At 38.2% G+C, this 27,103-nt stretch overlaps 1 protein-coding gene and 2 long non-coding RNA genes across 13 annotated transcripts in view; 2 read left to right on the plus strand and 1 right to left on the minus strand.

Moving 5' to 3' along the window:
• The window catches only part of UNC79 (unc-79 homolog, NALCN channel complex subunit), a 116,781-nt gene that overhangs the window by 41,595 nt on the left and 48,083 nt on the right, over window positions 1–27,103 (minus strand). For 5 of the 8 annotated variants that reach the window (XM_040601659.1, XM_040601655.1, XM_040601657.1 and 2 more), the window contains 9 exons: window positions 23,608–23,894; window positions 19,727–19,909; window positions 18,753–18,915; window positions 15,652–15,804; window positions 12,959–14,176; window positions 10,661–10,768; window positions 6,292–6,408; window positions 4,231–4,314; window positions 1,760–1,862 (listed from right to left, as the gene is read on the minus strand). In XM_040601659.1, coding sequence (XP_040457593.1) covers window positions 1,760–1,862; window positions 4,231–4,314; window positions 6,292–6,408; window positions 10,661–10,768; window positions 12,959–14,176; window positions 15,652–15,804; window positions 18,753–18,915; window positions 19,727–19,909; window positions 23,608–23,894 — 2,416 coding nt within the window. The remainder of the gene's footprint in view (window positions 1–1,759; window positions 1,863–4,230; window positions 4,315–6,291; window positions 6,409–10,660; window positions 10,769–12,958; window positions 14,177–15,651; window positions 15,805–18,752; window positions 18,916–19,726; window positions 19,910–23,607; window positions 23,895–27,103) is intronic. The other 3 variants (XM_040601656.1, XM_040601654.1, XM_040601658.1) reach the window with 2 other exon arrangements.
• Window positions 1–27,103, plus strand: part of LOC121091638 — a 74,640-nt gene that overhangs the window by 32,718 nt on the left and 14,819 nt on the right. The window lies entirely within an intron of this gene.
• Window positions 18,906–21,111, plus strand: LOC121091639. The gene is made up of 2 exons (XR_005828988.1): window positions 18,906–19,546; window positions 20,394–21,111. It is a non-coding gene; the product is annotated as an uncharacterized LOC121091639 (long non-coding RNA).

Below are 27,103 nucleotides of genomic sequence, written 5' to 3' on the forward strand. Positions count from 1 at the left end.
TAAAAACTGACATTAACAAATTTTAAACAAAGTATTACTATATATACACATACTTGTACAATTATGTCTCTTTAAAGTACTATTACTTAGCGCATTCTATTTAAAATGTATTTAGAAAGGTAACGTAATTGTGATCTTTCTATAATTAATAACAGTCTGTGGCTTTCAAATATTAATCAAGCTTCTCACTAGCTGCACTGGCCGTTTCTTCACTAACAAATGAAAGAGGGCCACAGGGCAGGCCTTCTTTTGGGTCCTGCATTGGCAAGTGTTGGTCAATTCCCTCACTGTATTGGACTTCTTCAGTTTCCACTACCCAAGAGAAATCTGAAGCAGTGAAGACCAGCCCTCAGCAATGTGAACACCAGCCAGTTTATGCAACTCAGGCTCAGGCAAGGGCTCAAACCCCTGGCACTCCTCTATTTAGCAGCATAGACACAAACAATGACACTCATGGATGATCTTAAAGAGATGGAACAATTTCACACTGTCCTTCCTGTCAGTCACAAATTATGAATAACGAATTATACGATTAGGAAACAATAATCTGATTGGTTCCCACAGCAGTTATAGCTATTAAGAAAGAAATGAAAGGACCTCTCAGGGGCACAGAAGCTTAGATTTCAGAAAAGTCTGCTTTCTCAGGGCTGATTTGCTGCTGAGTCACTCACCCTTTCTGAAATGCTCAAAAACAACTGATGTAGTTCTGAAAGGGCTCCATAAGGTCTAATTATAAAGAGGATGTCAGATTTAGAAGAGATGAGACAGGCTTTCACAACCCACAAAAAAGGCAAACCAATGTGGGAAACTGGCTTATCTCAGCCCAGTAGGAAGGCTTGCTTAATTGGATCAATCAGTTGCTAATGACTCCAACAGATTGTGATATTTTAAGTTAATGGAATTGTATAGGCAATTTTCTTACCTTTGAACAATAAGAAAATACGCCAACAGAATCATGAAAACCAAGCTCACCCACTCTATATCTTAATAGGTGGTGCTAGAGCTTTGGTGAAATGGCCAAAGGAGGTGCCAAAAATAAGCCTAACTTTTGGGATGCTTCACTTTGCCACACATTAAGGTCCACTTCCAGCCACAACCTGCACAATGGCCCTGTCTTTCTCCAGTGATCACCCTGGCACATCCGTCTTACTGAACTGAGCACAAAAACACAAGCAAGAACTTCTGGCTTTTCTTCCCAATTTTTGACCAAATCAATGCATGGCTCCCTGCTGACTGCTTTACTTCTTCATTAAATGAGCACACTTAGATTTAACACTTCCTTTTGAGGCATTTAACCAACCAATTAAGGTTTGCAAAAGCTTTTGGGATCAGTGAGTATCAGCATTAAAAATGCTACATTGGTTACATATCAACAGTTACCTATTCCAAAAGAAACCCGAAGAAATTTTAAAAAAGAACTTTTATTTTTCTTATGGTGAAATTGGGTTTTGATGGATCACAAGGAACCCTTGATTTAAAATAGAATGGAAAGTGCTTCCCCTGCCCTCCATGCACACACAATAGCCTAAGTCATCATGTCACCTGTGCAAACTCACACAGGTGCTAATTAATTAAAAGCACATCTTGCTAGCAGTGTTTAGAAAATGTTAAACTTGGGGTAAAAAAAAAATAAAATAAAAAATCAATCATACAAACAAATTATATAATGGACTTTATATTTCCATAAAATATATCTACACTTTACTTGACCTATTTGAAGTTCAACTAGTTCTTTGAGAGGAACAGGAAAAGAACTTACTTGTCAGTCATCACAATGGGCTGGTCATCGGCAAATTCTTCTGGTGCTGGTACAAACATACTGACTATACTGGGTGCTGACAGCAAGCTAGATTTTGTGGCACCTTAAGGTAATTAGGAGGAAAAAAAATAAAAAACAAAAAAAAAAAGGAAAGAAAATCACTAAACAGAAATCCAAACTGCTTGAAGAGCAGACTTCTAAAAAGCAGCCATAATGGTTTTACTGTGCACAGAAATAAGAAATAAAGTGTGTCTACAAAAGGATATAAATCACAGTCCTTGCTTTTCCCAGATTATTCTTATTACTTAGCACTATTATTTTAAAAAATTACCAAAAAAGCAACCTTGGAAAAAAATTAACAAAGAACAAAAATTCCAGGAAGGTGGATGTAATTGTATTTAGTCATATTTAGGGAGAGAGGATGATTCTACAGTTGCTATGAGACTGGACACGAGATTTGCAGTCTTTCCCTGTACTTCTGGGGAATTACCTTCCCATAGTTCTCCGTGACATGAAGAAGGAAACAAGCTCATAAGTCTCAACACCAGGTTATCAATCTATTCCTACCATCCCTAAGAGAAACATAGGAAAGAAATCAGGAAAGGACAGCTAGAAGTAATTCATAAGGAGTTGAGAAACGTTGAGAACACTGGAGGCCTAATGATTAGAAATGTTTTCTGTTGAAAGTCTTCACAAGCATCTTTATTCTCCAAAGATGAGCTGTTCAGCTGGGCATAGCCACTGTGATCATGCCAGCTTATGGGGTTCCCTTTGCTTTTGGCTCTTTTTGTGTACCTGATTTCTAATAGATGCTTGTTTCAACAGGAAAAGTTATGGATAATGGAAGATTCAAACTCTTGGCTTCTCTGAGTTCTGCCTTCCTGAACTACAACAATATAGGGTAGTCCAACAGTCTAACATCACTCCAGTATGGTGGTTTTCCTCCCTTGGTCCCTTTGTTTTCATTAAACAGAAAATAGCAATTGCAGGAAATAAACACAGAAGGAGCAATTCTCCAGCTCATCTGGTTGCTAAGAAAACCTCAAGAAGAATAATCAGACTCATTCATGAGCTATCAGAAACTTGGATCAAAGCTACAATGATGTACAAGCTATGTCATTGATCTGAGATGCTTTGTGATGATCACGCAAATAGTTAGCAGTTTCATTCTCCAGGTCACTAAGACAGAAAGTGATTCAATTCCTTAAGAAAAGTATCTGTTTTGGTGGCCACATGTAGCTGAAACGATTGAGACAACATTACTCTTGCTCCCAGACAGGTCAGCCCCATTAATGACTTCAGGGAACTCAGCTGTTATCATCATCATTAGGTATATATGCCCCAAGGGCATCTCATTTTAAAGACCAATCTATGAAAAGTTCATTTTGTGAACCAGTTTTTAGAAGAGTACCAATGCCCTTTTGATGCCAATTCAACCACAGATTAAGTAATCCATTTTATCAACTTTCTTGCTGGATGCTTCAATCTGCAGATTCGGATTTCATGTTAACATTAGCCTGTTCTGATAACTTTTAACTATGGAAAAAGGAGGAAGCTTCTCCAACTAAGCTAGGTTCAGGTGGAATTTATGATGAGATAATCCCAGTTACTGCAGGAAAAGCAAATTTAATATCAGGTTTCAAGAAAAACAATCTAACAAGCTCCCACAATTTCTGAACTCAAAATATGTGGAGTGATGAGGGCTTGTTTCACAAGAATAAGATAGGTTTTAAACAGTCATTTTACTAGGAAGAAAATATTTCTTTTACATATAGAGTTTGGTACTTCATAACTGTCCCCTGAGATTTTGGTGGATATGAGCAGACACTTCAGGAAGTCCAGAATACTCTTCAGAAACATAGGACACCATCCAGAACACAACGAATAGGAGCAAATTTACGCATCTTTCTAGCCAGGTTTTTTCCTTCCCCCCTCACAAATGAATAAAAACCCTCTACCGTGACTTTGGAAGTTTCACTGTCATGTTCTCTAGATGTAAGTCACATTGCAGCACACAAATACTAAAAGCTGTCATAATGCAGGTTACAATGTTGGAATAAGACTTAACTACTTAAAATAAAAATGTCCTCTCTTGTGCACTGAACAGTGAGAAAAATCATGATTTAGGCAAAGAAGGTAGGTCACTGCCCCATTGCAAGGCTCTAAGAAAGTCTGGATGTATTTCAGCTGTGAAGGAGGAGAGTTCATAAAGAAATGAAATTTAACCACACTCTGCATAGAGTCTTTTATTTCCAGGTTGACAGCCAAAACAAGAACTAGCCGAAAGCCAGTACTTCTTACCAGTTGTCCCTGTCTTGCAGTAAATGTCTTATCTAACAATTTTCAATAACCTATGTTCTGCAGGACAGTACAGGCAAATGGAACATACAATTCAGCACCATTTGGTACTAACCAAAATACTTCCTGGCAGTCTTAGCAGAAAGATTAGGTCAAATGGACACTGAACTAACCTCTGATTCTTAGTGGTGGTCCCTCCAAGTCAGGGTTTAGGCAAACGGGGACATTGCATAGCCGCTTTCCATGCTGTATCTGCTCTGTGAATAAATACAGAACTTCAGTCTCCAGAAATACGAATCCAGCATCTGCCACCAGCACCACAAGACTTTTAACAGTTAAGAGAAAGACAAACAAAACAGATACTGAAAAAAGGAAAGAGTTAATTTTTTAAGCACAGAAAAGGGGGGAGAGGGAGGGGGAGAAAAAGATGAAAGAAGTCCACAAAGGAAAAAGACACAGATAACCTAATACCAAAGAAGGCTTTTTAGGGAAGTGTCATTAAACAAGAAAGGATGTGTTAGCCATAAAGATTCAACAAGATATGGAAGGAGTCACAAAAAGAGAAAGACAATGTTTAGAAACACCAAGAGACTAGAAGTCAGGTATAGTTTGTGCTGACAGAAGCTAGATACAAAATTATTTCATTGTACAGATAGCAAGCTTGGGAAAAGAGTGGTTTGGAATAAGAAATTAAATAGACACAGACACATGCTACCTACCAATGTAAAAAACAAACAAACAAAAAAGCATGCATGAACCAAGCATGCATCATACACTTATGTGGGATAAGACTGTTTCCTAGTTGTTATACCTGCAAACAATGAGTACTAAAATTGTGGTGTGACATTGAAATGACAAAGTCACATTGAGCACTTGTCCTGAAAAAAATCCACCTGTTTTCTGTCCAAATATTAATTTTACTTTGAAGCTAATTGTTGAAAGAGAGACTGAGATGCAAATCTTTCCAGAAAAGAACACTTCATTTTGCATCTCCATGCCTGGAGGCCTTTAGCTGGAATGAATGTTAGAGGGAAAAGTCATAGATGTTGTGAAAAAAGCTGGTGGACTTGGAACAAGATCAACACAACAGAGTTCCTAAGTGGTTTTGAGTACTGACTTGTTCCTCTTGAATACAGGCTAATTACTTTTTGCAGAATGAAAGCGGTAACTTTTTCATCTCTAAACCCTTGCCTGAGAAAGTAGGTGATACCGGCTAAGTCTCTTCAATAAATAAACTTACCTGCTGATATGACAAAGAAATCCATTGTTATCATTGAGAAATTCTGACCTTCATGATTTAAAGATCTCATGCTGAGCATGCTACTCAGATGCAGTAGAAAGGATAATCCTGAACTATATACAATACCTTTAGCCATTCTTCAGCTACAAGATTTAGTTTGACAGAGCTTGATGCTGAAGACTGAATTAAGCAAAAATTTTAATTCAGCTGTCCACAACTGGCAATGAGACATTCATTCAGCATGCTAAGTTCCATATAATGTTTTAACCATTGCTTTCAGTGGATGCATCTGGACCTGCTGATAAATTCCTAAGAAGCATGACTCTATAATGTCGCTAATAGTAAGATGGGCAATAAACTATCTAGCATTTATTATAAACCAGAATGAAATCATCATCTAGTGACAACTGCTATGAATTTGTCCATAACAGAAAATCTTTCGTAGAAGAAAAAAAATCAGAACACTTGAGTAATAAAGAAATTATGTGCTTAATTCAGTTTTCATTGCTTTGCATTCATTTTAAAGGGAGCAAAAGCAGGTCAGTGAGTGAACAGAAACTTCAGGTGTTCAGCATGAGCTGGCAGAAACTTCTCTAAAGAGAAACAAAATGCTGATACGAGGCGTAACTCCTTGGGTACCAAGACCATTGTAAACATACATGCAAATAAAGGATTCCATGCACCAGGGATAAAATCCTATATCTAATGAAATCAACAGTGATAGTTCCATTTCATTCAGTGAGGCCAGGAAATAATCCAAGTGATATGCAAAATTGCAGGGACATCACTGTACTAGAGAGACTACCTCCCAAATATCCAACTGCTCAAATTCACACCAGGTGAGAATCTGGTACTCACTATAAAGTTTCACTTTAGACTTGAGACTGAATACTTATCTGCAATGGTAGAATAGAAATAGTCACTTTTTAAATGGATTGATAAAGAAAGTAATTGGTTTAGGAAATAGAAATAAAGAACAATAAATGCAGCTCACCAGTATCCCAAGTGCTGATATTGTGGGGAGCACTAGACTGGTGTTCCAGCTGCCTCTTCATTAGCTGGTTCATTGTCAGAGCTCCCAAAGAGCCTCTTTTCATTTGTCTGAACTGAGCTGCAAGTCAGAAATGCAAAAGGATTTCAGGGGCTCAGACAACATGTAAAACTACCCTTATTTCCTGATCTTACAAGCCAGCATGAGATAAATACTGAAAGGGCAATGACTGCTTGCTCTAAGGATCTTGCTCAAGTCAGTATGTACTTTTCACACAACTACACCAGGTACAGTTCTGGCCCCAACGACATTAGTCATAAGTGACTCGGATTCAGGATCTTATCCACTGTGCCAACTGTCAATACCTTTTTGTCTCCAAATATCATAAAAGCTCTTCAAAATACTTGGTATCTATGAAGTGTAAGATAGTACCCAAAAAACCCATGCTGACAGGTGATAAACGTACACTTGGATCTCACTCACATACAGTGTACCAAGGAAGGAAACTCAGTGTCTTCCCTGCGAAGTTATGGAGGACTGCTCTGTCTGTGCTCACCATAGGAAAACAAATTCACCGACTCTGTAGCACCAGCACCCTTCATGGGTGATGCAGCCTGAACAGGACTCCTAAATACCCACCACTCAGGCATAACACCTGCACATCTCTCTGAAGTGTGACACCAGCATGCCTTTGAAGATGGGTCCCTTTTGTAAATTCTCTGTCATTCTTCTTCTTACACAGAGCTATCAAGCAGCAAGCAAGCAATTTTTCCTCATCCAACTATTTACAATACTTCTTTAAATGGATATTACTGTTTGCTTTAAGAGATGTGTCTTCACTGGATAATGCTCACACACACACACACACACGAAAGAAAAAACCCAACCACCACCAAAAAAAAACCCACCAAAAAAACAATTGTCGATTTAAAATTTAAGACCTTTTTGGTCATGTATTTTCTCAGTGCTTAAATGGAGGAAGAAACACATCATATATAACTCTTGACTCTCTTTTTTCTCCATTCATAGGAAAAGTCAAATTGAATGAAAATAATAGATTCACTTTCACAATTGAGTCTGAGCAACAAACTTCCACCACTAAAACCAAAATCACTGTTTACGGTATGAAGACGGAGTTTTAAGACCTGCTTGAACGAGGTATGTGAGACTGCTGAGTTGTACCTTCATGCAGGCAAGTTTTTAAAACGTTACCTTAAGTGTATGTTTACCTGCTTTCCCCAGCAGGGCCTTAAAGCAAGGGCAAAAAAGCAAAATCTTCTCCTAATGATTATTTTCATCTGCAACTACAGTCAACATTGTTACAAAGAGTATTAACATAGTATCAGGTAGTTCCATTCTAAAATTCCTAACACCACCCAGCTAAGCTCTGAAAACAATCCACATTTCCCATTATTAAACTTGATGAAGAAGTACAGACAAGGGATAAACTACAGCTTTCAGAAAGCTCTGAGGGGTTGAATGCCTTCTAAACTTACTCTAGCTAGTTTCTTTCCAAGAGTTTCAAATTCAGAGAAAGCAGAGTACTCCCTAACAAAAGGGATATGGGCCTTCAGTAATAGTAAACACAATGATAACTTCAGTGGGAATCTGCACACTGCAATTATTTTATTAGGTGAAGTATTTTACATTTTCCCTCTTTATATCCTTTCAATATATCACAGTTCATTTAAACTCTATTTTTGGTCCAAGTACAAACTTCTCCAGCATGGCTGCAAACCAGACATTGTATAACTGAACTTCTGAGACTGAGCCAGACCAAGAGACCATTCCATGTTTCACTTTTAGAAGTTACACTGCAGCTGCCTTTTACAGCAAATTATGAGAAAAATAAAATTTCCATTGTTTCCAGGGCAAGGATTTTTAAATAGATGCTTTATCACTTTATCAGGCATAGAATTTCCTGATGAAAGAACAGCAATTAATGTTAGAACTGACAAGACTGCTTGGAGTGTAGATGACTGTCAAAATATAGAAAATTATCTCTGAATTTTCTTAACAGCTTTTGCAAATGTAATTAAAAAAATGTCATGCATATTTCACATAATCAGGCTATTATTGAGCAGGTCTGGATTTCCAGGGTTATTTACTTGATTTCTCAAGGACAGCCATGATTTCAAATACTGATAAGAAAAAAAATCTAAAAAAACAAAACCCCAGGTTGCTGCCAGCCCAGTGTTGGAGCCAGGCTGATTTCTGTGGGCCAGTACATGACTTTTCATGCCTATGACTGACTATTGGCATAGGGAGGGAAGTTTTCCTTGATCAGGTTTTCTACAAGAAACCTGAAAATCATGACAAGATCAGTTCATTTAGTAGCTGGTGAGCCTTTCATATGTTAGCTAGCGATCTGGTCAATCATCCCTCCGTTGCTGTGGAATTCTCTACTCCAGAAGAGAAGTCCAAAGTCAAAATCTTCCTATCACAGCTTGATGAAATATGCCTTCTATGGCCAGCCACTGGCTGTACAAGTAGTGTTATCTGTTTCTGTTACAGAAATGCCTTGTGCTCACAGTCCTGATTAGGGCTTATTATGCAAAGCACTGTAAAAACACGTAGTAGAAGTTCAAAAATATTTCAGTCTAAATGGATAAGAGACACAATGGAAGCATTCATGTCCCTTTTTGCAGTTGGAAACTGAGGCATACAGAAAGAGGAAAGGCATTTTTACAAAGGAATGTAGGCTCAATGTCATATAGATACTATCCCCAGTTTCATATATGAGAATTTACAGGAACACCTAGCACTCAGCGAAACCAGAGGGAGATTGGTCTTAACTGGCACCTCTTTAGCTGCTTTAGCAAGTGACATCTGTATCATTAGGTGGCCAACAAATGTACTCAGACTATGAGATGCACACGAGACAAGATTCTTGTGGTAAAACTGGAGAGGCAACCTCTAATTTGGAGTGCTCATCTAGCATGTCTAAAACAACATCTTCCTTTAATAGGCCAGACACCCCTTCCAATCAAATCAGCAAATGCTGAATTCCAGAAACTAAAATTCAACGTTTCTATAGCAATCTGAAATCACAGCTTAGCAAGACAGTTGAGCTGATCTAGCAGGTCACTGGTATCAAAGCAGGTCATCACGTCCCCTCCCTTTTCTACTAGTCAGTCTTGTCTCACCAACCTTCAGATGTGTTACTTAACTTTACCTAGATTGACACACCATTCTGGATTTTGTCAGAGTTCTAAGATGCCTGCACTTTCCAGTGTTGCCTACATCTGCCCTGTCAAGCCATGTGTCAATATCTCCTTAAACCAACCCAGTTCACTTTCCACTGAAATGGGTATGGGAGTGCATTGGGTCTGGCTGAGCCCCACAGCAGCCCCCACAGTGCTGTGCTTGTACTGGTAGCTAGAAGGGTGGTGATAACACACCAGAGTTTTGGCCACTGCTGAGCAGTGCTTGCACGGCATCAAGGCCATCTCCCCCACCTCCCCCCCCCCCTCACCAGTAGGCTGGGGGTGGGTGAGATCTTGGGAGGGAGCACAGCCAGGACAGCTGACCCAAAGGGACCAGCGGGATAGTCCACACCATCTGACCAGCTATAAAAGCTAAGAGAAAGGAGAAGGAAGGGAGGACATCCATTATTTACAACTGTTGTTTTCCAGAGCAACCATTATGCATACTGAAGCCCTGCTTCCTGGGAAGTGGCTGAACATGATCTGCTGATGGGAAGTAAAGAATAACTTTTGTTTTAATTCACTTCTGGGCACACGACTTTTCCTATTGCTTCATTAAACTGCCTTTATCTTGACCCACATTTCTTTCTCATCTTATTTTCTCCCGCCCTGTTCTGCTGAGGAGGGCAGCGATGGAGCGGCTTGGTGGGCACCTGGCATCCAGCCAAGGTCAACCCACCACAGGGAGTCTCAGATAAATAGTTGCTGTATTTCAGTGAGCAGCTGAGGAAGTAGCATTTCAAGGCATTTTAAAAAAATTACAAGAGCTTTTTTTCCTGAACTACAGCAAGAAATGTACTGAAGACCATGCTAACAGCCCTATAGAACCTTCATCCTCTGCTTCTGTGTACTGACAGTTACCAATGCTTTCGCTCACTGGAAAATAAACATTCAGCTTCAATGAAGTACTGCTTTTAGCAGCTACCTATTCTAACTCAAGAAAACCACATTTGTCAAATTTACCACATCGCAATAGAAAATCTTGCAGCCACTAACTGCTAAAATCCTGCTGACCATCAGAGATTTAACAGGTCTAACGATATCCAACACAGCTGTACTTCCAAGAATCAATGAAACTCAAGGGAAGGCATTTACCATACATGATACACAACTGATGTACAAATACAGCAACTTAGATTTAATCCTCAAACCAGAGGTAAACTTACTTGATATGGAAGAGTGACTACTTGTCTCTGGGACACCTGCTTCAAGAGTCGGTGCAGATGATGACTCTCTTGGCATTTCCAGTGTTGAAAGTCCTTTGGTAGCAGGATCTGCGTGTGAAATTTGTGCTTAAACTTTCAGTATTTAGAATCAGTGTGAATGTCATAACAATTTTTATAGAGGCACAGGAATCTACTGGTTAAAAACACTTTTATAAGGAGATTTCTACCTGTGCTTTTTAGAGCTCAGAACTAATAAATGCACAAAGAGTTTGATTTTGATCCCACTCATAGAGCAATTATCAGAACCACCAACACAGAAATAATAGAGGTACCACTGAGGTAAGTTAAAGTGACAGCTTAGCACCTTTTAAAAGCCTTATCCCCAACATGTTACCAGTTTTTATTCAAAAGGCTGCTGATCAAGCAGTTGATCCTTAAAGAGTCAAAGAGTTTAAGATTCTATCATTAAAAAAAAAATAAGCCACTAAAGCTAAAGTTTTTATTTTATGATGACTGATACTGTCAATATGTGAAGAATAATGCAAAAAAATTTTCAAGTGATGGCTGGTTTCAGCATAACCTATAAAAAGTCTGTGCTGTAAAAAGTCTCAGGCAGGAAACTGTGTAGCCCAGCATTACGCACTTGAAGAAACAACCCGTTTGGACATTTAATTCAGAGATCAGTTCTTCTGAAACATATGGAAGTATAATAGCCAGAAAAAGCTTGACTAAGACTGAAATTATCATCAGCCCATTATGATGGTGATATTAAGCCTACTAAAATGAATTACAACACTTACATTTTAAAATAGTAATCAATAAAGCTAAACAAAGCAAAACAGAACATAAGAGATACATTAAACTACCCAATACCTAGTTATCTGAACTGCTAAGTGAGCACTTATTAAGTCATTGTGAATGTTTTATGCTCCCTTTGGATGACATACGTAGATGCATGCAGCCAAATGGCCATCATATAATCCTAGGTTCCATGTGCTGTTTCAGAACTGGGACAGCTCTCCCAAGCAGTTTCAAGGATGACAGTCTTAGTTACTGCATGAAAACTGGCCCTTACTAACAGTTAAAAAGGCATTCAAGTTTAACTGCTCAATTATCTCATGGCCACTCTTCTCTAAGCACCTCTGTCAACAGTTCAAAATCCCTTGGCTTTTTTTTTTTTTTACAAAGCTCCAGTAGTTCCTCAGCTTACTGGAACCACAACTGGGATGACAGGCCTGAAACATAAAGGGAACAGCATAACTATGATCACGCTGAAGGATTTCTCCTTGTAAATGTGGAATATTGCAATAGGAAATTATAACATGGTTCCCTCTGAAGTAATTAAGAAAGAAGTAGTAAGGTCAGGAATGCATAAATACTCCCCCTTACTTCACCAGCAACAAAGAACTGAGGCCTGAAGGATTCTTTCTTTTTTTAATTAATATGTTAAAAAAAGACTAGTACAATTCTAATAACTGAAAAAAAACCTGAAAAATCCTAGCAATAGAAGTAAAAAGGCAGCAGCATACAGTTCTTGCATCTGTTTGACACATCCAGCTGGAAACAGAGGAAACAGCTAGAACACTTTCTTTCCACCTGAAAAACTTAGTAACAAAACCCTGTATTGAAATAACCTGAAAAAAACTTGGGATACACAGAAATACTGTATGGCTTTCCCCATGCTTGAACTTTAAATCTTTAACAAGCACAAGTCATGTAAACTTTGTGGATACCCAATACAAAGAAGGCTACAAAAAAGTTTTACTGTAGAAAAACAAAGTATCTGCATATGCCTGATCCTAAATTCAAACTGTGGTTAATTCCAAGAGCTCTTAGTTCTGAAGTCTAAAGCCAGCTCAGCTTTACACTTCGTCATCCAGTCTGCTTTCCACTGCCTTGCTGAATCCACTTTGCAGATGAAATGAAAGCCAAAATCACTACACATAGAAGAGAATCAGTGTAGCATGGACTAGATTAGCAGGATAAAAGGCACAGATGTATGACAATTTTTATGACTCCCCACATAAAGAGGCGATGGAATTTCACTCCCTAACTTGGATATCAGAACCGATATTTTTGTCACTGAGCTCTACCTCCTTTTCAAATGTGCCCTCACACATGCACAATACCCATATGGTTAGTACCCTCACTGTGAGAAGCTAACACCTGAGAACATTCAGCTAGCTCAGGCCACATTAGATGCTATATACACATATAGACATCTCTCCTTACACTGGTCTGTTACTAAAACCTTCATGCAGTAATAAGCCTTTTGACTGGGTCAGTGATTGAGCTCACCTGTCTCCTTCTGCTCTCCCAGCTTGTCAAGGATGTTAAAGGAAATGTCCAGGTATTCTCTCTGAATAGCACTCACAGCAATCTTCCTCTGCTTCCTCTGGCGAGGAACAATCTGAATCTTAAATTCTGACTCCTCAGCCTCCTCTTCTTGTTTCTGCTCCATGGTTTGTTCAGTGTCAGACTCTGCGTTGGTATCAAGTTTATCACTTTCTGTTTGGTTTTCAGAATCCTCGGGGACTTTAATAAGGACTGTCTTCACATTTGGGCTTGGAATTGCTCCACTAGGTCTAATTTCCTCCACACTGAGCTCAGAGTTATCATCAAGGGACATTTCTGGAAGGGCAAATGACTTCTGCAGCAGGTCTCTTTTCTGTTTCAGTGTTAGTGGGTTCCCACAGGACATGTCCTGAAGTTCTGGCTTAACTGACTCTGAAGAGTCCTTTTGATCTTTGGGAGAATTGGAAAGGGTGTCTTCTATTCCTGCTGAAGTACTGTTGCTTGTATCCTTAGAACTAAAGTCTTTGGAGCAATCTTCAATGCTGAACTGGACCAGCGGAGTTGTGCTGAGGCTGAGTGCAGAGACATTGATAGGAGTTGAGGGAGATGACACAGTGGTTTTGCCAGAGACCTCATCAGTCAGCTGGTTTGTTGTTTCTTCTTCATCGCTCTCCACTATTCTAAGGGGAGGAAGTGGTTCAAAGACTAAAGAGTCACTGTCTGAAGTGGAGAGTACTGAATGCTTTTCAGGACCCGATGTTGAGTCAGAGGACAAATCTATCAGATCTAAATCTTCTTTGGGGCCAGCAGGCTTAACTGGAGAGTCCACTTTCACTTCATAGGTTTCCATGCAGTTTAGCCTAACTTCTGGTATGACGGGTCTTCTTGTTTCCTGGAAACTCTCTGTACGAGGAAGATTTTCTTGTGTTTCTGCATTTTCAGCTTTAGTAGAAGAATTCTGCCGAGATCTTCCATAATCACTCTGCCTGTGTATGGCATAAGGAGCAGGGACAGGTGGTTTTTCTAAGTCACACCGGTCTATGCAGGACTTCCTGCGATGTTCATCTAATGAAAACAACAGGGAGTCTGCATTCCCTATATCAAGAGATTTTTGTTTTAGAGAGCGTAGTTTTTTTTTCTGAATGCTTTCTTCTCTCACACAGCGTAGAATACTGTCTTGTAAGGCCCCAGTCTCTCTATATTCAGCCAGCTCTATTTCACCTGATTAAAACAGAAAGAGCTAATACTACCTCAGTTGGAGACTTTTGGCAGATATCTTATTTTTTATCTTACAATTTAACATGACTGGCATTTCAAATACAAACTCAGCATTAGTCAAAATTGTCTAGATTTTGTTTTAATCTTTAAGCCACATTACATAGATTTTTACAATGAACAACAAAAAAACTACTGTTTGGATAGCAGGGTTTATCTAAATTCCACCCAAATTATAATAATCCTGGACAGATGTATCCTGAAGATAGACTGTTTAACCTTACGCATTGAAAAGAAGATGGCACAGGCAAGTAATTTCTATAAACACTTGGGGATGGCTGCACATCATGGTTGAGGCATAAGAGATGATGGAAGAAATGAGCTACACAGAACACCAAAGAGGTTTCAAAATAATTTTGGACTACAGCATTATGGACATCATTTGAACACCAGCATATATTAGAGTGCACCTGCATGTTATTTACTGCAGCAAAGTGGGCTTGAAATGGATGCTATTAACTCAAGAAACAAGGGTAGCAATAGCAGTGAGGATGTAGCAGCACAAGCCTGAAATCAGACAGGTCTTTAGAGAATTCTTCCCCCAGTGATCCTAGACCTCAGCAGAGTCTAGCAACTGTGACACCAACATAGTCATACCTCCCCATCCAAGGGAGGAGTAAAGTGAGCACAGTTATACTTGCTGGTACTACCACTGCATTGGTATTTTGGTAGGTGAATACATTCATTGTGAACATTTTAATAGGCTATCACTGTTGTTGTTATTATGAAAAACATATTTTCACATAAAGCTGAATATTCCTGATCATTATTATCCCAGTATTTCAAAACGCTCCACATATGATTTGCCATGCAAAAAAAGCAGTGAGAAAGTTGATGTAGTTGTTTGCTCTAGTCAGAATCATTCCCCACCCTGTACAAAAACCTGGAAGAAAAAAAGGCAGGTGGGTGATGGTGGAAATCTCTCTGATTTTTTTAGGGTATTCATTTCAGAAACCTAAATTTGAAAACAAAATTCCTCCTGTTTTTTGAAGCTACCAAATGACCCTTATTACCAATGGAAAACTGTAATATTTACAGCAGCAATGACAAATTTGCTTACCCTAGAGTCCCACCTGCTCAAAAAAAAAATTAATTTCTGAGAAAAAATAAATTTGAGGAAAAATCTTCAGCCTAATGGTAGAAGAACAGTGCAACAAATCCTCTTCACATTTTTACATTCAAAAGAGCTTGAATTTTCAGAAAACAACTGCTGATCTTAGCTATTTTTGAGTGCCTACTTTGAGATTCCTGTAAGAAAATTCATTCAGGAAATGAAGAGTGCACGCTTTCAGAAATCAAACAGAATACTTGTATTCAATTTAGGCAGTGTAACAAGCTCTACAAAGAAAGATGGTAGCTTGAAACTAAAGAGTAGGAAATTGTATTTCTGCATGAGTTTATATCAACAAAACAATTCATACTTCTCTGAACATTCATCTCAACTGGTTGATATTTCACCATTTTGCTGCCACCAATTCTTTTCAGTCTTGCAAAGAAAGTTTGAGATTCTTTATTGCAAGGTCCAGTTGGTGTATCATGAATATCAGATTCATCAAAAACACTGTCTTCCTCTGCTGGAGAAAAGAAAAAAACTTTATTACTTTTAAGAGCATGCAATTCCTGAATGAAAAGCTGTTTATGTAACAAAACCTCAGCTAGTTTCAATTAAACGTGAATTAGAAAACAAAGAAGCACCTGACGTTTGCAAGAAAAATTTATATCCCAGGTACAATTTTGCCACTTTTGTTACATCTTGAATTAAGGTCAGAAAGGACAGAGATAAATGAAACATGGGTTACAATGCAACAAAAGTATACCAAAACTTTTACCATTCTAAGCTGATTTTTTTTCTACTGGTATAAATACAGATTCTTTAGATGGAAGAAATACAATAGATCTGAACACTAACTTGAGTAAATAACTTGTATAGTGCTCAGTGAGAAGTGGTAAATTGAAGAAGATTGAAATTAGTCCAAGAACTGCGAGGTCAGTAATAAACCAGCAAAACAGGAAAGTGAAAAAGGAAGAAAGGGATAATCTTGGGAAGCTGGTAATAGTAATAGAGTAAGACCTAAGAGTATCAGTTATGAAATTACTGGTTTAAGTAGTTACAGTAAAACATTATGCTCTAATTTGAGTCCTGCTAGTTAAAAATGGCAGAGAGTAAGAAAGATCCAAGTCTATTATCTATCAAAAAATAACCACATCACCTGTATGAAACTGCTATTAAAAAAAGGAAACAAAAAGAACAAAAAAATCCATGTCTATCGTGTCTAGTGATTCACCTCCAAGGAAATAAGAAACTCTAGTTGGAGGATAAAGAAAAGAGAGCACTCAAGAGAAGAAACAAAAAACTTTGCCTTGTTTATTCTAGTAAGCAAACATGGACAGGAAATGCATTTGGTGTCTAGGAATGAAAAGGCAAGTAAGCCAGAGTTAGAATGGCCAAAACCTGAAGAATTAAACTTTAATATCTTTTAAGAATTTTTAATTTAAGAATTAAATGTTAATATCTTTTGCTTTGAAATTGCTGGAAAGTTTCTACTACACGTGAAACTGTGGAACCTAAAAGCATCAGGGATAAGATACCTAACTGATACAAAAAATCCAGAAACATCAATCAAAGCTGAGAGTAAGAATTTCTACAGGGACTGGGTTTAGGAAGTTAGGAGATCACTTTTAATATCATATCCTATGTGTCTAACTCACTCTCCTTGGCAACAAATGCGTCTTCTCACAACATTTATCATCAGCTCTACAACACGCTGTACAGTCACCACGATCCCCACAACAGTTTGACAAAAAAAATTAAGAAAAAGATTCAACAGTGGGAAAATTCATCTTTAGCATAGGGATTCTTGCTGCCTGACAATGAAACCCTCATCTATTCATCATTTAAACACCACCCTTGATGATGACAACAGCACACACACTACCTGACCAGCACTAAACAAGCCTCCTTAGAAAAGGTGGGAAAGGCTTCAACTTTGCAGCTCCCCATGGAATTATACTGGCTGCTTCTTGCAAGTGAAAGAAAACTTTTCTACATCCTCTTTTTTCTGCAGCACTTCAGCAGAGGAGAATCAGCCCTATGATTAAGTCAGCATTTACAGAGCAAAATTTGCCCATTTATGGTCCTTTACCCCTGAGAAGCCCAAACCCCTTCAACAACAGCTTTGAAAAGTAAGTAAATATTATTCCCCTTACTTTAAACATAGGGAAACAATGATGAAGTGAGACACAAGGCCACCCAGGGAATCAATGTTGGACATGTGATTGGAACAGAGTTTTCTAAATCTAACTTGGCACTTACTGTGAACAGCAAGCTGGGTACTTAGGCACTTCGCTTTGTCTTAGAAACATCTCAGAATCAATCCAGAAACTGAATGCATTTTATGAATGTATTATTATTACCCTCAGCATTATTAAGTCATTATGAATTAAGTCATTAACTCAAAACAAATTCATAGTAAGTATATAGTTATCTGAATTCTCTTAGCCTTCCTCTAGCAATATAAAATGTCCAAGTGAGTGAGTATATGCAACACACCACTTACATCCATTTTAAGGCTGCTTTAATTTGCTAGAGCTGAGTAATAGTGTTCACATAAACAAAATTTTGTGTCCTTGTTCTGCTGGATATCTTTTCATGAGCAACAAGCAGGAAAAGGGGAAAAGGTATTGACATGCATAAAAGGGGTGCTTCTTGTGTTCTTTGGAAGAAGAGTTTGCTGCACACTAGGCAGACTGTTAGAGAAGACAGATGTAAATAGCAAATAGCAGCTAAAAGGCAAAATAGTTGAGAGGCAGCTACAGATTAACATCAAAAGAACCTGTTAAACTTTGATCATAAATACTTATCACATAATAAACTTTGCAATTGTAAGGAACTATACTCAGTGACACAATGTTATTTCAAGCCCCAATCTTACACCAGTTCACACCATGACAATACCTCTGCTACAGCTAGCAAGCACATACAGAGTTAACAATTGGACACAGACTCTAAGGGTTGAATCATTCTCTTCTGCCTTTAGACACCCACATCATACACATCTGCGTGTAAGCTAGTCAACTTCACCTCCTTTTACAGAGAAAAACAAACTATAGATTGAATTAATAATTTTTTCTTTTCAACATCAAATATTTGCTACTATGCCATGTTATTATAAAGCATAATCAGAATGCGGTGTCAGGCTGGTTGGACAATTAGTGTGAGGGCACGATCAGTTAATATTGTCATAGAAAAGACCAAGGACTACCCAGGCATGGCGACTGAACTACTAAGTCTAAGGTAGTTAGAGAGATGTTAGACTGCTGTGCTATGCTTAGCCTACAGAGAAATTGTGAATTTCTTTTACTCTAGATGGCTACAGCTGGTCAGGTAAGTCGCATCTTGGACTAAATTTTGAGTATTACGTTCCAAAATTCAGACCATATTTACCCATCTCTACAACATCTGCAAGACTCAATGAATTAAAACAATGGCTATCATACAAACGAGAGTGTTAAAAGTAAGTACCTTTTTCCTTTTCACTGTATCGGCTTATGTTACTGTTGTCACTATACAAAGGACCAGCAGTTGCATGGGGCTTGCAGCTGTGATATTGAGCATTGAGGGTATTGACTGTGATGTGGATTAGGTGAAGTACAATCTTGCTGATTTCACAGTCTCTGTAGGGGTACTGTTCAGTGAAAAAGAAAAACTTCAGCTTTTCTCCTTAGATAAACATAGGCAGTAAAATAGAAAAATTACAATAATATTGTCAGCTTGATGCCCTTTGCCTTCCTTTGATCATACATTTCTAAATACATCATGAGAAGCAGGACTGCTTTCAACTTTGTACACAGAATTATTTAAAAATTTAAAAAATATCCCTATTAGTAACATTCAATATATTGTTTTCTTGACTTTTATATGACAAAGCCAAATAACACAAAAGGTCTCTCATCAGAACTGTTCTCCAAGTACTCTATTTCAATCAACATGTTAACATTCATTCCTAGTGTCTCTACTTCCTTGTACACTCTACAGACCTGCTAAAAATTTGTTAAGCTTACCAAAAGTATTCACAGCTCCATCGTAGGGCATAAATGCATCATATTTTAACAATACTTCCTAAAAAGCAACACTCAGCTAAATACAAGCTGCTAAGCTGACCCCTCCATTTAAAGCTACTGATTTTTTTGTAAACTAAGTCTAAATTACTCAAAATACTGTTTATTGGAACTTAATACAGCATTTTCCTATTTTCAAATCCATATCTTTCCTTTTCAGGTAACCATGTCAAAGACTATAGGCAGCAGAAGTAATAGGTCAGTAGCACAGATGAAAGCTTAACTACTTCAGACAGTGAAATTAAATGTAATGAGTAATCAATCAAAAGTGTTCTTTACAGTTATTTTCACTTGCAGTACAGTTATGCATTCCCTACAATAAATCTCAAACTGAAGTATAAATTTTAATGTGGACAGCATCTTTTTAAGACCACTTACCTTATAAAGAATGACAAGCAAAGCCTTTAACCACATCTGCCGGATGTGTGGTTTGAGGGACCAGAGGGAGCAGCGAGGAGGCTGCTGAAAATAATGCCTTAGCTGAGGACAAGTGCAATATTTCAACACCTGCACCACCAAGGGAAGAAGGTGTTTTCCCAGGTTGATGTTATAGTCCATCACCTGAAAAGAATATTACCACAGGAGTTAGCTCACCAAAATAAAATCCACTGATGTTGAAAAGCAAAATTATTAATACAGTTGAGGTACTAGTTAAGTGAAAAGAAACAAGATGTTTTTAAGGAAGTCTCACTATCAGTTAGAAACTTTCTGCCAGTTTGGTGTGTTCTCATTTTAGCTAGACAGGTACAATGAAAAAAAAAAAAAAAAAAAAAAAAAAAAAGTGACATGTTCTGAAAGCTCTCATCCTGCACAGTCTAAATTTTAACATACACTGGCAAGTTCATAAAACATATTATGCTGGGATAGCCTTGTATTATAGTGTAAGTTGATCATGCTTCAGGAGTCAAAACCATATTAGGTACATCCCCTGTTTAACAGATAGGATGCAATTGTGGGGTTTGCAGCGAGGTGTGTGTGTATATTTTGGTTGTTTGGGTTTCTTGTATTAACAATGCATTTCCAGTTTTCATTATTTTCTCATCAGGCTTGCAACATTAGCTGCTGGGGGGTTTTAAGCCTCACATTTTGGAATCAGGCAATGAGACAAGAATCCCACTCTTCACTATAGCAAAGGTAAAAGTGTGTCTGCAATGTCACACAGAAAGCCTAAGTACGCAAATCCTAAAGGATCCAAGAATAAAGCTAATGAAAAATATCTTGCTTTAAATAAAATGCTCAAAAATTTTAAGTGGTAGTGTTGCTGTAGAAAGGTTGCTGTTATTACTACTAGTCATAAGCCTTGCCACCATCATGACCTTTGAAGAGTGTCATGCTATTTGGTGCCTATCCTAGAGGTTTGAATCCCGATGGTTAGGTGCAGTGTGGCCACATACTCCCACTACCGTGACACAGCTGTGTTTTTGATTGAAACTGCATTGCTATTTTTCATTACCTTCTCATCAGTCTTGCAAATCAGCCATTTTTATTTAAAACCATATGTCCTGAAATCAGCAGCTAAACTACATCATAACAAGGATCCACAAAGCCCTTGTCTTACGCTAACCTAGACTGGCTGACACCCAGGAAGGTATAACATCGAGCCAAGCAAACTCCAGCACAGCCCCCAAGATCTAACACATCCGTGCAGTTTCAGTGGCCTTAGTGTGCTTTGTCAAGAGCCCTGGACATCTAAACAGACACAAACATCAGTTTCATCCACATCATTCATTTCCTTCAGGTCTGTATTTCTTTTTTTAGTTTTATTTTTATTAGAACAAGGGGAAAAGCCTAATTTACAAACACAGAACTCATCTCTCAAGTCCCCTCCTGAACAAGCTGACATTTAAGTTTTTCCCTGAAAAATTCTTGTTCGATGTGCAGCTGTCTCAAATTTTTGTGTTGCAGGCATAGAGCTAAACAGATGAATCTCATGTCCATCCATGTAGGGTTAGCTTGTCAAACAGATGATATATGATCACCAAATATGGTCCTACACTGTGATGCCTTCTCCCCTCAGCGTGTGATACAGTTACATAGCATGGTTGGGAAAAACTCCTCTGTACAAGGAAGACAGAACCCTGCCTTAGCACAGCACAATACTGTAATGCAGACGTGTCTGAAGCTGAGCAGACCCATTTTTGTCTGTTTTGTCACAGTAAGATCTGGAATAAATGATGTTGCAAAAGCTGAGCAGAGCCCAGCCTAGGGTGCTGAGCTGAGCCCGCACCCCGACAAGGCTGGGACAACATTGCCACCATGCGGGGCAGCACCGCAGCGACTGCAAACACCAGAACTTGGCCACTCCTGCTGCGGGGAGAAAAAGGCATTGTATGCTTTCAAGCATTCCAAATACTCAGATTTCATGATGCAAAATACTAAGAATTTTTTTTTTCTTGAGCTGACCATTCCAGCCAAGATTGGAATCAAAATCAGCCTAATGAACCAGCCTAGTGAACCAGCAAGTCAGCCTAATCCCAACCTTTATGGAGCTGACTGAGGAAAGCAAATATTTATGACTAGGGGCGGAAGTGTATCCAAAATTGATCTGAGAGCCCATACTGAGTTTTCACTCTGTAAACGCATCTTCAGATTGCAAATAGCATTTTGCTAGCATCAAAGGTGATTCCCAAAACAAAGCAGCCCTACACCTAAGGAGAAAAAAAAAAAAAAAACACAACCCAAAATATAAACTAAAGTTTTGATTTTTGCTACATGGAGAAAAACCCTGGTCTACTGAAGTTTTCAAACTCTATTTGGCATCAGGGGAGTCAGGATTCAACTATGAAACTTTTCAAACAGAAATGGTGAATTTGGCTATCATGAGATGTTTTAAAGGCAGAAGAGGAAAGGCAGGGGGTCGTATTCAGAGTTGCAATAAGTAGTACTTCCAAAAATCAGGTCAATTATGAACACTAAAGTTCGGGAATCCAAACTTGGAAAACGTAGCCAAATGTGGAAGACACTGCCCTGTGATCTGAACTGCCACTTCCAGACTCTCAATATAATGGTAAGCAGCCTCAAGGTCCTTTTACATGCCTCTGCTTAAAGCTGTACAAAGATGATTACTACCACGTAGCAATGGTGTTTGAAGACAAAGGATCACGATGCATTTGCAGCTACCCAGTTTGCACTAACACCTATCTGGCCTGCTGAAACATGGATACCTGACTTCTTCACTTCTTCATAACTGTGAAAGTTTATCCAAGTATCTACATTACAACTGACTTAACAAAATCACTTATTCCAATGTATAAACCAGAAAATCCTGGTAAGAATTGCAGATACGGAGAGGCCAGGATAGCTTTGAGCAGTGTTTGAAGGTTATAGTGAGAATTTTAAGAGCTGGGGCAGAGGAAGAACTGAAATCACAGCCCTCTCTCTCCCCTGAGTCTCTTTATGAGAGACTGTGTTAAGGAAAAAGTGTGAAAGTGATGATGATGATGGTTCACTGCAAGTAATAAGAACACTTCTGTAAGTGTGAAATGTTTTTCAGCCTAGCATCACCAACTACTCTATTAGTAAGAATTAACTGAGCCTTAGGAAAGCCTTGTGAGGTAAGAAATTACAGTCCTTCTTACAAAATGGAGAAAGAAGGCACAAAGCAAGGATGTGCTCAGCCATTTATCACAGCAATATAGGTAGAAGTTCACCATGGTGGCACCACTCCCCAGGAAAGGGAGAACAGAATGTCCGGTGCACTCTGAGGAAGAAGGAGAATGAGTCTCCTGCAAAATGAACAATTTACAGACCATTCATGCAGCAAAACAAGCAAGAGCACGTGGGTCCCAGGTCTTCCTAAATGGGAAAGGAGGAAATGACACACGAGGTAAGTAAGGCATTCAAAGGCTAGGGCAAGAGGGCAAAGAGGTTGGGAGCAATCTGTAATTCTTCATAGAGTCGTAGTATTTGCATGCCTCCAGGCACACAAAACTCTTTTCTCTAAGCCAATGATGCAGCAAGTTTAGAGTACTAGTAGGAAGATATAGATTAGCATACTTCTACTCAACTGTTTACTTTTTAACTGCAAAGCAAAAACCTACAGAAAGCACTTTGTTAGGCTACACAGAGTCTTCTAAGACTGAAGAACAAGCAGTCATCCCTGTTCCCAAATTCTTTCACCCACTGATGAGGTGTTAAGAAGTTTTAAGTAGGATTACCACACTCAGCAATTATTTTGGTACAAAGAAGCCTGTGCTACCACCATTTCAAAATCAAGCAATTTGAAATAGCTGCAAGAAGTAGTAAGTGCCTTCACCTACTTGTGCTATTCCAGCAATAAAGGCATTAAAGCAGGTTGAAACACGCATTTTTTGTGGTGCAATCATGAAGCATCCTTCCTGCTGATCATAACCAAGCAGGACGTACAGATGGCGCTTGACTGTGTTGAAAGCTTTAGCACTGCTGATGTCTGACTCAGCGCTGCTCTCATCCTTTGCCATGAACTTCATTAGCACAGTAATGAGCTGGTGGACAGTCTGATGATCAATCCCAGCATCCTCTGGCAGCAGGTCTTTTATTGTATTATCATTCTCTGGAGACGGTTGTCCTATCAGCACAAGAGAGACACTGGTATCAGACACTGGATAAGACTGTAAACAGGGTACAGAATACACCAGAATTTTTTTCCACGATTCATTGCTCCATTTCTGCCCAAATACACCTGGTGAAGGCACAGGAGACAGGCATGCATTCCTGAGGATATTGTTTCTCTGTTCCCTCAGGCTCAGCGGCACAGTAACACCTACTGTGTACACTGAATTCCATTCCTCAGCTTTCCCGTGTTTAACGGAGCTGTTCATCTTCCCATCCCAGTGCATTTCTGCCAAAGGGAGTGTTGTTATTCCTTCACATCTATGCACTGAAGAAGAATCAAATCCCACTGCCACCAAATTCTCATCTGGCATAGTTTCCAGTCATTCGTCTGCAAACGTTAGTGGCCATTAGCCTTTTTCAGTGGAGGAGGCACAAAATGGTAAATGTAAGAAGAGAGAAAGTTCTACCAAATAATGATTAAACAAAGAATGAAGACTTCCCCTTTTGACATTGACTCCATATTTCTCTCAAATAACTTGGGCCAAAACATAGGCACTATAAATTATTAGGTTTTGGAATACTATGTATTAATCACAACTTCGATGACTTTTTCCCACAGAACAAGCTTAAGACTTGGTTTATAAACACTGAATTGAAATAATAATCAGCAATACTTTGCGTGGAAATACGATCATGTGAAAGATGAGAGGCTACCCTACAAAGCACAAGGAAGCCTGGGTGCTAGCTATTGTGATCCAAGCAAAACAAACACACTGCAAATAACAGTTGCCCACTGGGCAAGTATTTTCATTTTCATACTTCAAAATTTGTTAAATTCAATATTTCCAGTTACTTTTAATAGCATTTATCATTACTAGAATTCTCTAGTAATTTCCTTTGGAGTTACCCTCTTCCATTTCACCATGTGTGCAAGGCCTTTTTTTAGTACTTAGCAGTTCCTAAAGACCTACATTAAACTAACAGTAGGAACCGAATTCACAAAGAGTTATTTCATGTATCAGTATATCAGATTCTTTTTATTAAATAATTCTGGGTAATGCATAGCTAATGCACAGTAAAGTATATTATTCCAACATGTTCTACTTCAAAACAGTAATTTAAATTAAATGCTTCTGTATAAATAAAATCCATTATATATGCATTATATGCAAAATAAATAAAAAATATTTCCACTAGAGAACAGAAAATACTATTTTGACAGCATCAAAATGGAATAATACTTGAAAATTCAGTTTTTATTACACCATTAATTTTAGTTTCTTTATTAAACACTATAACTGTTAACATTAAAATTAATTGTTACTAAAATGTATTGTGATGTATTTTCTGATTTGTGGTTAAAAGTCTAACATTAAATAATGGAGATAAAGCAAGCTGGTATGAGGCAGAATTATGAAACTATCGACTTGTTTTCATTTCAAGGATAAATCCTATCAACTAAACTATTGGACATAGTACTTACTTTTGCAAAAACACTTTATGTTGAACTTTACAGTACAGACTCTACAAGTAAAATTAGCTCAAAGTATAATCTTAAAATTGCTCCTGCATGTCTGTGTTAGGGTTACTAGTCATCAACTAATACCCACTTAGTCTGTTGGAGTTACTTACATGTCTTAGGGTTTATGTAAATTCATACCTATATATTTATGGCAAATACTAAAAATTATTTAAATGCTCTATTTTACCCGTATTTTCAATGTGATTCTGACAAGGGATTCCTTTGCTGGTTCAACTGCATCTGTCTTAGGTTATTCACCAGCAAAACTGCAGTGTATACATTATTTTTTTAAATAATTTCTAAATATTTTATATTTTATTGGTGGCTGAGCAAAGGAGTTTTTTCTGATTGGCTGTTTTGCTGAGCAAGAGAGAAGGCTGCTATTTCTATGATAGGTGGAAAATAAAACGGGGGGGGGGGGAGGGGAGGGAGCAATTTTCAGAATCATTTCTGAAAGTGTGACTTTTGCTTAAGAATAACTTTCCTTTACCGGTCTCATTTTGGTAAAAAGAAATCACGAACTTCATATTATGTAATATTTCTCATTCCAAACAGTTTTCACTGGGATTTTTGATTTACAGAAACCCTTTTCTTCAAAATGAAAATTCTCTCTGGACCAAGATTTGCAGATGCAAAAAGAAAACAATAAATTCTGCATTAATTAGAATCAGAGGTACTGCAAGTACTATTTTCAGAAGCATGTTAAAAATGCATACAGAAAATAACTTCAGCTTTGTGGACATCAACTGAGAAATAATCTTTCCATATATTTCCAGGTTAAAATTTTCCATGAAATGGTATCAAAAAACCCCACCCTTTTCATAAAGATGCTATTAAACTGTTTTCTTTAGCCCTACTTATTTTCATCTCTATTACATGTTGTGAGATTTTCTATGTGAAAAAGAAGATAAGATGAAATGAGACAAAGGATCAGGCTCTAAGCAAATCCTGGTACTCCAAAAAAAAAATTCAATGAGTAATCAGTCTGAAAAGATTAACTTGTTTTAGTTTCACTTGCTGAACAATACAATTTAAAAACTCAGTGATAAAATGCTCAATTTTGTCAGAATTTCATAACATTAACACTAGTTAAGAGACACCTCACAGGACTTTTCCTCACATTTTACCTTCAGAAATACTACTACACTTTCTGAAGCCTTAAAATCTTGTTTCTCACACTTTACCCTTGCTGAAAACTATACAGCAGAACAGTGAACAGAGCTTCACCCTGAGCAGTTTGTCATAGGTCTACTAGGAATCAAGTCTAGGGAATGTCAGTCACCTCCTGGTTTTATTTCTAATGCAGAAACCTGCAACAAACCAGCAATGGAAAACTACTTGTTTAAAACTACAGAACCTCTACAATGTAGTTTAATCGATATACCTTCAGAGTCCAGAAGATCTTCTGCTTTCTGAAATGGGTCTTAAGTTATACCAAGCCTGAACTAAACTTTCACTTCATTAACACATGATACAGGGTATCCTGTGCCAAATCAAGCTGTTTAGATTCAACTTAAAAATGCACAACAAAGCAGCTCTGTCTTTACAGTGGCTATGGTAGCTTTTACCCCTCAAAATGTGTGTATGTACCTGTACAATTTCTGTGTATATGTGCCTATATATGAGGTGTGTACATACGCACACACATCCCCCCCAGGAAAACCATCTGACATCACCAAACACACAACAGCCACCATTCC

This window comes from Falco naumanni, chromosome 7, assembly GCF_017639655.2.
Source record: "Falco naumanni isolate bFalNau1 chromosome 7, bFalNau1.pat, whole genome shotgun sequence".
Lineage (NCBI taxonomy): Eukaryota > Metazoa > Chordata > Aves > Falconiformes > Falconidae > Falco > Falco naumanni.